This window comes from Melospiza georgiana, chromosome 7 (assembly GCF_028018845.1).
Source record: "Melospiza georgiana isolate bMelGeo1 chromosome 7, bMelGeo1.pri, whole genome shotgun sequence".
In the NCBI taxonomy this organism is placed as follows: domain Eukaryota; kingdom Metazoa; phylum Chordata; class Aves; order Passeriformes; family Passerellidae; genus Melospiza; species Melospiza georgiana.
The window spans coordinates 14373611-14386260 of NC_080436.1; the positions used below are offsets into that span (position 1 = coordinate 14373611).

The following is a 12650-nucleotide window of genomic DNA, read 5'->3' on the forward strand; positions in this document are numbered from 1 at the left end:
GGGCGGCCCCCGCCGCTGGGCCCGGCGGGGCCGGGAGCGGGGCGGGGTTCTGGCGGGAGGCGCGGTGGCGGCGCCGGCCCCCGGCCCTGAGTCCGGCGGCGGCGGGCAGGAACGGGCGCTGCCGCCCTGTAAGGCGGCTCGGCTGCGCCGAGGCTCCGCGCCGGCCGCGCCCTCTGCCCCGCTGCGGGGGCAGCCGGGCGGGCCGGGCAAAGGGAGCGGCGCGCACCGAGCTCGGCAGGCGGCTGCGGGAAGCGGAGCCCTGTCCCGGCCGCCGCGGGAGGCCAGAGGGAGACGGGGGCCCAGCGAGAAAGGCGAGGTACGAACTTAACGGAGCGAGTGAGAAACTGAGGGGGAGCCTGCGGGGCGTCCTTCCGCACATTGCGGTGCTTTGTCACGGACGGATCATTTCACTCGAGATACACGGCCGAGAGCTGCCTCAGTCGCTGCGAACGCTGAAGTAGGAGCTGCAGCTCAGCGTCAGCAGAACCCAGTAACGCGCGTTCCCCGTACCGGGGCTCGGCTCCCGAGCCTTCACACTCCCCTAGCTCACAGACACAGGTTTCTGTGGGTTTTTCTGCCATGCGCTGTTTGCTAGCTGAAGCTTTGGACAAAGTGCGATGGATGTATCATTTTACCTGTACAACACTGTCACTATCTACAGTACAAAAAAAAGCCTGCGATACTGAAGGAAGAATGTGGGGGCAGGGAAAAAGTTTATATGGGGACATGATCCAAAGCCATATTGAAAGATGGAAACAATGTCAAGCTACGTAAGAAAAAAAAAATAAAAATCTTAAAACGGTAGTGTTATTTGAGTAAATGTACATCACGGATGTTTCTGTTGGCTGCCTATACATATACATCTTTGAAGCAAGCCTACAGTAATTTGACTTTGGTATATCATAGTTATTAAGACTGTATTCTTTAGCTGAGCTTTCATGGTGTCATATTGCAAGCAGCAGAATAAATTGTCTTGTGTAGCAGAAAGAAGATGCCTCATTCCAGGATGCTGTAGCCATTACAGTGCTAGGCAGTATCCTGAAGCACCTGCATTCAGTTTTGTGTTTTTCCTACTCTGCTACAAACTTCTTTAGTGAAGTTGCGAAGTTGTTTAAATCAAGCGCAAATCCTCTGAAGGTGCCCAGTACCTGATAGGGATTGACTTTTGTCTCTCTTTGGTATCTCTAGTAAGGAATTACAGCAGATCTTTGGGGTAAAAATGTTACTGGAATGGCTTATATCCAAGCCATTGGCAGTGAATGGAGTGGTGGGGACTTGTTAGCTTTTCAAGAGTGTTCCCTTGATTAAGTAGTATACATAATTTAAATGCAGGATATACTCAAGCTTAGCTCCTTAATAAAAAAAAAATTATCAGTTTCTGGTATAGTGCTTCAGCCTTTATAAGTTAACTTTCATACAAAAATTGCATATTAACATGGAATAATTACCTGCATCTGACTTTTTATCAGCTACCAAGTAGAATTCCTCATGGTGGTTGGAAAGCTACCTCTGAGGAAAGGACCTGGGGTTGCTGTTTGACAGCTGGCTGAACGTGAGGCAGCAGTGTGCCCAGGTGGCCAAGGCCAGTGACATTCTGGTTTGTATCAGCAGTAGTATGGCCAGCAGGACCTGGCAAGTAATTGTCCCTCTGTACTCCCTGGTGAGGCCAGTTTGCATCTCAAGTTCTGCATTCAGTTTTGACCCCCACACAAGAAGAACAACATTGAGGCACTGGAGGGTGTTCAGAGAAGGGCAGCAGAGCTGGTGAAAGGAGTGGCTGAATGGGTTTAGCAAGGATAAGAGGAGGCTCAGTCAGGGGGACCTTCTTACTTTACAGTTACATGAAAGGAGATTTTAGTGAGGTGGGAGTTGGCCTCTTCTCTCACATAACAAGAAATAGGATGACAGTAACTGGCCTCAAGTTGCACCAAGGGAGGTTTAGATTGGATGTTAGGGGAATTTTCTTCACTGAAAGGATTGTTAGCCATTGGAACAGGCTGCCCAGAGAAGTGGTGGAGTCACCATCCCTGGTAATGATCAAAAATCCCGTAGATGTGCTGCTTAGGGACATGGTTTAATGGTGGGCCTGGCAGTGTTAGGTTAATGGTTGGATTCTGTGATCTGTGAGGTCTTTTCCAACCCTAATGATTTTACTGTTGAAGACTTGCTTATAGCTAAGGTAAAATAGTCCCATTCTGTACTTACAGAAGCTTTGATACTCTTACTAGGCATCTCTCCCACTGCCTAAGCCTCCAAAGCATCAGACATAAAGTTTGCTAGAGGACTTTCGGAGAGGCTACTCTGATCTGTGAGGGAATTGCTTCTCTTTTTTTTTTTTTTTTTTAACTGAAATCCCTTACAATACTATTTCCTACCTCACTTGTGAAATGTAAAGTGCAAGTGCTTCTGCCTTGCTTTTTTTTGTGAACTAGTTCAGCTGCACACCGCCAAGCCAAGATCTGCCTAGCACAGCTGTGCTCCTTTAAAACAACAGACAATAGTTTCTTTTCCAACAAACTGCCAAGGATTCATAAGTCTGTTCTTTTTTACTTTTTGCACTTCTGCAGTTAACTTGCAAGTAAATTGATTGTTCAGAACTGGCAGTAAAATTTCTAAATCCATAAATTAAAAAGGAACACGTGTTGACGTGTAGTCCTCAGTGTAGAGTTTGAAACTGATATGGTACTTAAATAGAAGCAGACTTTTGCCGAGCTGGAGTTCTGGGGGTTTTTGTGTGATAGCTGACAGGAATGCCTCACAGTTCTGATTAAGGAGATTTAAGTTTATCAGAGGTTTATATATCATCTTACTTTGCTACTTTATTTTTTTCCTAGGATAAATGGGTGTGTATGACTTTTCCCCTGATCTAAAGCGGTTCCATGTCTTGTTTGGTAAGTTTGTCTTTAAAAATTTTGGCTGTTGTACCTTGTTACCCAGCTACACCTTAATATGAAAAGCCCTGCTGAAATGTCTTGCTTGTGAGGATTTCCACAGTGCTGACATGTTTAAACTTCATTGTGTCTGCTTTTGGTGACACAATGAGACTTTAATGTCTCTTCTCTCTAGGTCTGCCATGTGTGTGCTTTCTGCTATTTCTTAACCTCTGATTGACTTGCAGCAGAATACTTTCTGAACTGCTGCTTATGAGACCTACTTTTTTACATTTTTGCACTGCCATATTTAATAAATTGCAGCAACTCCACCAACACTCACTTGTTTCTCTTCTTAAGGACTGCTCCTGTATTCTGCGTACACCAGTTGAATCAATCAGACCAGAAGAGCTATCTCAGAGCAGCATCCATGAATGCTTGGTAAGAATAGAAACTTTAACTCCCAAGGTTAAATATAAAGCTGGTGCATATTAAAAATAGCCTTATTAGGGAGTACTTCTTGAAATGTTGACAATAAAAATAAAGAGAGTACTTTGGGGCTTCCACTTTGGTAGAAGACCACAGGTATCTAAGTGTTAATCTTGTGCCAGTTTGAAAACAAACACACACAAAAGTTGTAACTCATAAAACTAAGTCTTAATAATGGTAAAAGTACTGGCTTGAATGTTCTCATTTGAGTACTGGACTTTAGCATTAATAATATTTTTGCATTAATTTAAAAAATATAAATTACTTTAAATTGCATAGTCACTTTGAGAACTGTTTCTTCTCTCTGTTAGGCTGATTCTGATCTAGCCTGGATTCCCCCATCTGCAGGAAAGAATGAAACAGTATTTTGCTCTTCTAATGTCTCTCATTATGAACTCCAGCTGGAAATAGGTAACATAAATGAACCTTAAAATATTTCTTCTTCCTTATCAATAGTTTATTGCTAACTGCAGTAAATATTAAGTTTGGAACATGAAGGACTATTCCTATGTCTTCTTAGTTGAGAAAAGTGCAGAGCATTGCTTATATTTTAGTAATATCTCATTTCAAGATCTAAGACAAATCAACAATTACCTGGAATTGTCTCTTGATGTTTGTGCATGTACTTGTCAGTTTTCCAAATCTGTGGTATGTGACAATAAATACAGCCTTAAGTAACATCATCATCTTGTACCTTGGGTACCCATGTTGGTTGTTCTAAGGATGGCTGCCTTAGATCCATATGCCTGCATATGTTTATGTCAATATGCATACTAAGTGTTCATTTGGATGTATAATTGATGCTGATGTATGTTTCAAACACTTTTAGTTGTTCTCAAAATAGCAGAGCCATGCTTCACTAATTTGCTGCATATATTTTGCTGCAATTACTTAAGGTCTTGGCATTCTGAAACAAAAGGACACACTGCTATCAATTGCAATTTTAAAACTGGAAAATTATATCTAAACATGAAGAAGACCATGTGATGGCTTATGATGCTTTCCAATGTTAAGGTAGCCATTTCTGGTTTCAGGAAGGAGGTTCAACAATTTAACTTCAGTCTACCTTGCACGGCATACACCTACAGACAGGCAAGTTGCTGTAAGGATCACAGACCTTGAAAATTGCTCTGAAGAGCACTTGAAAGCCTTACAGGTAAAGGAACAGCATTTCTGCACAAAACCCAATAAAGATAGTGAGGAATACATATGAGATTACTGAGCAAAGGTAGCCTTTGTTTGAACTGGGTCATTTCAGTCTAGTTTTTCCCTCCAAAGGATTAGAATATAATAAATATAATGCATGTGTAAATTTGAGAGTTGCTTTCTGAAGACCACAGCTGACAATTGCTTGAAAAATTGCTTCTCTAATTGTACAACTTATTTGAAACATCTTCTGTACTGTTATTTAACACCAGAAGTTTGGACTATGAACAAACTAGATTTACTTCTGACAAATGCAATTATGGACAAGCTATTTACATTTCTGTTGCAGGCTATGCACATCACCTGAAATCATAAATGTGTATAAATGCAAAGAAACAATCTCTCTACTGATTACTAAATGTAGTTAATGCTCTTGGTAGGACTGCTGTTCTGTGGTTAACACATCCACTTTCATTTAATTCCATAGAATGAGGTGGTTTTATCACACTTTTTCCAGCATCCCAACATAATGACATTTTGGACAGTGTTTACAGCTGGAAGCTGGCTTTGGGTCATCTCCCCATTCATGGCCTATGGTAAGAACTGTTAACTGCAGTTTTGGAATAGGAGAAAGGACTGATACAAATTGGACCACGTGGTCCATGAGAGGTTTCTCTTTAATCATCTCCTGTCTTGTAGAAAAAAACAGACTCTCCCAAACCATTTCTTTAGAGAAAACTTCCTCCCCAATGAAGACTGGTATTTGAACTGCATTAAATTCCACTTAGCCCTAGCACCCACCATGTGAGGAACGGTAACTGGGAGATGTATTTGACTTTATACAGCTTCTGCTAACCTAAATAGAAATAACCTAAATAACCTGTTTACATTGAATACAGGTTGGGCACAGACTTGCAGTTAACAGAAGCATGACATGGGGCATCAGTTACATCCATGTAATAATGCACCAGAGTCAATATAGAATGCTGCTCTTGATGAGTCTGTACAGTGAAGGAAACACAGACAAGTCATTTAATAAGACTTGTTAGGCCTAGCTAGGTTTTTTTTTCACTTCCAGGTTCAGCTAGACACCTGCTGAAGACTTACTTTCCTGAAGGAATGAGTGAAGCTTTGATAGGGAACATTCTGTTTGGTGCAATCAGAGGATTAAATTACATGCACCAGAATGGATATATTCACAGGTAGGAGAATGTCAATAGGTAAGAACTAGAACCAGCATCTTATCTTAAGTATTGTTTCCTTCCTTTTCCTCTATACCTTCTTATATCAGACAGTGCACAAGTAACAATTTTTTCAATAATACAGCAGGATTAATTTTAACAGAAAATGTGTTTAGACATTTCTTCAAGCCACTTGTTGCAAGGATTATACATCTGCCTGGCTTTGTCTCTTTGAAGCAGAAGAAACAGAGTTATAGAAGGAGTTTCCTTAGTTTACACCCCTTGCAGGGAAGAAGGGCCCTTCTCCAATTTCTGGCACTTTTTTCCTGATCATCTCTCTTAATAGAGACATGAACTCCATGCTAGCATCTCACTATAAGTCAATGAAATATGAAAGTTTTTCTGTTCTGGTAGTACTTAGAGTAATTCTTATAGCTAAAGTTTACCACTTTATGTTACAGGAATATTAAAGCTAGCCACATTCTGATTTCAGAGGATGGGCTGGTTTCTCTCTCTGGCCTAAACAACCTCTACAGTTTAGTTAGCAATGGACAGAAGTCAAAGGTGGTGTATGATTTCCCCCAGTTTAGTACATCTGTGCTTCCTTGGCTGAGTCCTGAACTACTGAGACAGGTTAGTATAAATTACACATAATTTTTCCAATTCAAAGTTAGTGGCAGTATTCAATTTCCAACTTATATCTGTTTGTAGAATTGCAATGAAATATGTTGAACTGTAACTTCTAAAAATATATGTACATACTGAATTTTTAGTTCTTCTAGAGAGAACCATTTCTAAAGCTGTTGGTAAGGTGATGCTGTACTAAATCTCTTTACCCAAACCTCCTGGAAACTACTGCAAATCCTGAAACTTGTGTTCAGTACAGCCATCAGATTTCTGAAAAAAGTCTGGGGTTTCACAATTCAATTGCTTCAATAGTGTGCAGGTTATGGGGTATTAGAATCTTGTTTTGAAGCAGGCACTTGTATTCTTGTTGGCACTGCTCAATGGCCTCAGTGATCAGTAAGGTCTTTCTTCTCTCACAGGATTTGTGTGGCTATAACATGAAGTCTGACATTTACAGTGTGGGAATTACAGCATGTGAATTAGCCAATGGACACGTTCCATTTCAAGATATGCCTCGCACTCAGGTATAATGCTAAACTTTATCTCTAATTAAAAACATGCTGAGCATTTTTTTGTTTTGTTTTACTCACAGGAACCAGTGCTATTACTGCTGAAGTAGTGGCTGCTTTTTGTTACTTCAAATACACATGCCTCCTTCTAGAATAAATAATCCCTCCATCCCTGGAGTTTCATAGCTTATCCTGAATAGGTCTGGAGAGCTGAACTCTCATCGTGCTGTGCCTTCCTACTAGATGCTGCTGCAGAAGCTGAAAGGTCCCACCCACTGTCCTTGGGATATAAACACCTTTCCCCGGGGGGAATCCAGGAGGAAGAATTCCCGGTCAGGTGTCGATTCTGGAATTGGTGAGAGCATGACACGCACAATGACCAGTGAAAGACTTCAAATGCCCTTTTCCAAAACTTTTTCACCTGCTTTCCACAACTTGGTAGAACTTTGCTTGCAACAAGACCCTGACAAAAGGTAATGTCCTGGTGAAAACTAATTTTTTTGTCACTTCCATCTAAGACCAAGTACAACTCACAGTTTAGAATACAGTAATCAGTTGAATTCTGTTAGAGTCAGAATTTCAGAGCAGATGCACTATGTGAAACCAGACTTGTATTGTAAGAAATGTCTTGTCTGATAAAGGAATCAAACTTTTAAAGTCATTTGGCCCCTGAATTTCTTGTAATATAACTGTTCTTTGTAACAAGTAAAATTAACTTTTAAACATTTACTTTGTCCAAGGGAAAAACCCCCAGAAATCTGAAATATATGTTTTCAATTCTATGTCTCTTTTGAATGAGGCATTTAATTCCTTGTTAAGCAGAAACATGAAAAATAGATTTCTTCAATAGTGCTTTCACTACAAATTGAGGCATAGAATGTAGGAATTGTGTGCTGCTTTTCTCATTCTTCACATTTGTCCTGTGGAGGAAAAACCACAGGGCTTAAATTTATTTCTCAATCTGGCCCATTATCCAAATGCAGTATTTTACTTTGCAAAACATAATTATATTGTTCGTTTTATGATTCAGGCCATCAGCAAGCAGTTTGCTTTCGCATACGTTCTTCAGACAGGTGAGTTTACTATATTTCATTAAATGACACAGCTATAACCTAAATAAGCCACAAAAAGAGCTAGATTACAAAGTAATGAAGTTACCTGGAGCTAAAAGGCATCCTATAAGAGCATACCTGCTTCCCAGGTTTTATTTAACAAAATGGTATGGATAGAGTGTAAGAAGCATAAGATTAATCAATTTCCCCATTGATTAAGTGGATTTAACTTAACTAAAGGCAGCCTGCCTAACTAATTGAAAAAAAAAAAAACTATTAATAGTCTTAATTTAAAGCAGAAATGTACAGCTGGTTTCATTAGTCTTGATAGGCTAATAGAGTGGTGAAAGCAAAACCTCTCATCCTTTTACTTTCAGTACTGTAACATGCAAGAACATGGCTCTGATTTCACATGCTTTTCATGAAGTCAGTTGCAAAGTTATGGAGACTTTTTTGTGCAGCGTTATTTTAACTTTTTGTCTTTCTAGGTAAAGGAACAAACACAGAATTCACTACTGTCCCTGTTACCACCTCCTATTCAAAATAACAGATCAGAGTTCTTGGCACTGCCCTCAACAGCAGTTGGGACTGAACTTGGACATATTGCTACAAATCAAGATGATACAGACTGGGAATTCTAAATAAATACCAATGATACCTCTCCAGTGTTTCAGACAAGGAAAATGTGATTTGTATTTGCTGCTTTTGTATGATTAAAATACAGTTAGACCAAGTATACTTGAAATGCCATGAAGTGGCTATAATTCATTAAGTTCCTCTGGGCATCACAAAATGCAGCGTGCCTCACTCTCTGACTGTAAGGAAAACTGTGGATAAAGAATGGCTGAGTGCTCACCTCTCTCTTTCAAAGTCTTCCTTAACAAGAGACTCCCTGCTGTAATCTTACTCTGTACTGTATTATCAGCTCACTGCAGTCCACATGCCTTTCTGAATTCAGGCCTGGGGTTTGGCTGTGATCTTACCTAAACATCTATTTGTCTTTTCATTATGACCCAAATCATTTTAGTAAGGAGAAATCCTCCACTTCCAAGATGAAATGTGAAACTGCACAGATTACTTGCTTATGTAAATAAATGTTTCTCTCTCAAAAGACATTCTTTTCACTTGACATGCTGTCATATTTGTCAAAAGTTAGGTATGCATAATTTTTCATGCAGTTCTAATACTGTGTGTTTCCCAAAGAAGTTAAGCTGCTTGGAAGTAGGACTCCTGCTCTTGCATCTCTTCAGGTTCTTAGTACAAATCTGGGCTTTTGCACCTCTGTTTATTGTTGTGTCATTTTAGCAGTTAATCTGAGGATGCCTCACTATGCAAAGTAAGTCTCAAGTTCTAGCAGGTACGGGTTAATTTTGAAGAGTCATATTAAATAATCTAAAGTTACTGTACTTATTTTTATTTATACTGTATTCCTGTTCAGCACCAGAATTTACCAGAACCTAATACTGTTTTCTTAGTAGAAAAAGGCAACATGCATTGAGCTTCACTGGCCCTGCTGCTGTCAAACAAGCCTCTTCTGCAAGGCACAGTTAAATTCTCATGGATCAATTCAGCCATACTAGGATCCTAGTGAATTTACCTAAGTCAGATGAAAATCTGTCTTCTCCCTACAATTCAGTAAATTCTCACCTCTCATACTCTACCAGGCAACTCAAACTGAACAAAAGCAGCTTTTTTCTTTTAAAAACCTGGATATTCTCATCACGTTGTAGCAAAAGCTGTATCCCAAAGCCACTAGTACTCTACTGATGGAAGCATGATGGTGGTAAAAAAGTATAAATAAATATTAAATGGATATATCTTAAATTGTCAACATAAACATCATTCCACATAAGTCTTCAAGTCTTCCATAGCTGAGCAGGCCTGTAGCCAACCTTGAGAATACTGCTGCATTGCCAGCAGCTTTGCCACAAGGCCTTGAAGACAAAATGACTTAAGCCTGAGAGACACATAAAATTCTAAATGACCACATAAAAGTATCAGCAAAAAAGTTGATTCTACTCATTATGCTATGAAGAGAGCTCTATATTCCTAAACTTAACATGTGAAACTTAAGATTAAAGACTTATCAATACACTTACCCTATCTGCCTCCATTTATATCTGTCATTCCTGGACTTCTGTTTTCACCATAGTCCAGCCATACTAACAGCTTCTTGTTACTACAGGGGGAAAAAAATCATATCTATGTCAATCGTTAGGTAAGGAAATAGTTGTTGAAACTAGAAAATTATTCTGATTAAAAAATATTAATAACCTAATTGTGTACTCTTGCAGAAGGTACTATTTTCGTGTGAACCCCATGTTCTTAATTCTAGGCCATTATAGATTTGGACAGTTTGCAAGCTGAATATGTTACATAGCATCTACAAGTAACTTTTGACTAACATAGTACATGTAAAAAAGCAAGTCAAATAAGTGAGAACACACATGAAGTTCTACATATTTTAATTACACACCTCTGAATAAATATTTCTACTATTAAAAACTGCAGAAAATTTCAGGCAGCTTAACTGCTAGTATTTTCAAGCTTCTCTTGCAACAAGTGCCATGGACTCTATAAAAATTAACTTGGATACTAATAACAGTGTCAGTACAAATTTACTCAAACTGCTACATGTTCCAGTGGAGTTAATTTGCTGCCCTCTCTGTGGAAAAAAAATTTAAAATATTTCTAAACACTGTTCCAATTTCTGCACTGACATTAAGAAGAAAATCAAATCAAATTTTTTAAGTTAAAAGCCCACAAGTCTTTACTCTTAGAAGTACTGCTTCTCAACAACTGCATCTCTTCAAACAAAAGCAATTAAGAGGCACTATGACTTCTTGAAAATACTCCCTGGATTATATTTACTGAAAGGTTTTATATAATTTTGCTCATTAACTGTGATGCTTTCTATTAAGGAATAATGCAAAATAACTACTATTAGGAAAGAAGATGTATAATCATATTTTTAAGGTTTCAACTACCTGCCACTGAAAAGATGATCTGGGAAACAATTGTTCTGAAAATCTGTAGTTTTTGCATACAGTTAAGTTTTCAAAATCTGAGGTTGATGATCTGCATTGTTAAGATTAAAGTTGCAGAGACTTTCTATTCCAAGCTGACAGTTTTAAGCACAATAGTTTTTTGTTGGGTTGTGTTTTTTTTCAGAACACTTGTTTACTCTTGCTCACACCAATGATGTGTGTTATCAGCATGTTAATTAGAGTTAAAACTTGGACTTGACATTTCCTAATATCTTGCATTTAGGCTCCATATGATATATTTTCAGAGGGACTTAGAAAACCTATGCATTTGCAAAATCTCATGGCCAATGAAACAGAAATCTATCTAATCTGGTAACTTTTGAAATACTTGTGAAAACAACCCAAATGGTTTTTTTGTAGCCACCTTTGATTAGGCTAGCATTTAGCACTGTATAATAATAAATACCTGTATAATAGAAAGCTTCTGTTAATTAACATTATCCTGAACATATGCTCAATGCTATTGAGTGTCTCACTGTCTTGATGTGATACCACAGCAGTTTGTGCATGACTGAATGGATGAACACAGAAGAAAATATGATCTACTCAGAATCAACTTGCTCTGATACATTAATTCCTCACTTTAAAGAATATCAATGCAACAAGTTCCCATTGAAGAGAGAACACTTTCTTCCACTTGATGAACAGAAATAAATATTTTTTTTAAATAACAGAGTTTTGCCATACCTCTCTCTTTCCCCTACCCCTCTCCTTCTCTTCAAGTGGTATCAAAGTAGTTTTTAACCCAGAGGATGGGTAAAAATATGGGAAAACATTTGAAAACCACTGTTCTGAACGTCTCTTGACAAGAGGCAGGTACCAAAGTAGGTGATTTACATACCTACTTAACATGCCTTTAATGCTATTAAGTTGCTTTCCTGAAGTATATTAGCTTGTCTAATAAACCTCTGAAACAACCAAGGTAGCAGCAATGGCCTGTCCTAATGATAGCCATCCCTACCCTGTATGAACAAGGAAAAACTATTAAAATTCAGAAACAGTACACATTACAGCAAAGACCTCAAAGGACTGTAAGAACCATAACACGAAATGAAACAATCAGATGTAACAAACAAAAAATAGAGTTTATAAAAGAAGAAACCACTGAAAATTGAGGTGGCCTACTAATAATCTGGTAGCAGAAAAACATTTGGTATTCAACATAATTAAATCTATCCAGGAACTTGAGACAGGATGAAGGAAAGAATATTAGGTTTAAACAGGTGCCTGTGGAAACCTCCATAATTCCCAGATGAAAACAACTAGTTCTACTCTATAAATTAGTTACATATGTTTGTTTCTTATCTGAAAGACTATCCCAGAAACTTCTGGAAAAATTCCCCAAAGCCCATATGAAGTTAGCCGCAATGAAGTGGTGGTTTTATTTTTAGATATGGTTATAGAATATACCATTATTACTGAATTCACCTTCATACTCAGATTCATGGAATTTAGTTGTTCTCTCATGAAATCCATCTGCAATGGAGGAGAATGGATTGCTGGCAGGATGCAGAGATTTTCCTCTGTTTTGTCAATATTTACATGATATAAGGGTAAAGAGTATCAATGCTGAGTTTATCTACTACATTTTGTTTTCAAAGTTTGCTTATTCTTCATTCAGTATCAATTATCTTTCTAATTCTCACATTTCATGCAGTCAAAAGAAAAATATTCTTACAAACAGATGTCCTTTTGCCCATTGGAAATCTGGCAAGTCTGTTATGGATGA

The 12650-nt window shown here is 38.6% G+C and overlaps 1 protein-coding gene across 3 annotated transcripts; it reads left to right on the forward strand.

The window, feature by feature from the left end:
* Positions 1-206: 206 nt before the first annotated feature.
* STRADB (STE20 related adaptor beta) lies at positions 207-8985 on the forward strand. Of its 3 annotated transcripts, none has more exons than XM_058027599.1 (12): positions 207-316; positions 2835-2891; positions 3231-3311; positions 3671-3770; positions 4394-4515; positions 4993-5101; positions 5584-5707; positions 6148-6319; positions 6733-6837; positions 7066-7295; positions 7853-7895; positions 8363-8985. In XM_058027599.1, the coding sequence occupies exons 2-12, from the start codon at positions 2880-2882 to the stop codon at positions 8513-8515; spliced, it is 1251 nt and encodes a 416-aa protein (XP_057883582.1). In that variant the 5' UTR covers positions 207-316; positions 2835-2879; the 3' UTR covers positions 8516-8985. The 3 variants fall into 3 exon arrangements, with proteins under 3 accessions (XP_057883582.1, XP_057883583.1, XP_057883584.1); XM_058027600.1 differs by having other exon boundaries at positions 5023-5101; XM_058027601.1 differs by lacking the exons at positions 4394-4515; positions 4993-5101.
* The last annotated feature ends 3665 nt before the right edge of the window (positions 8986-12650 follow it).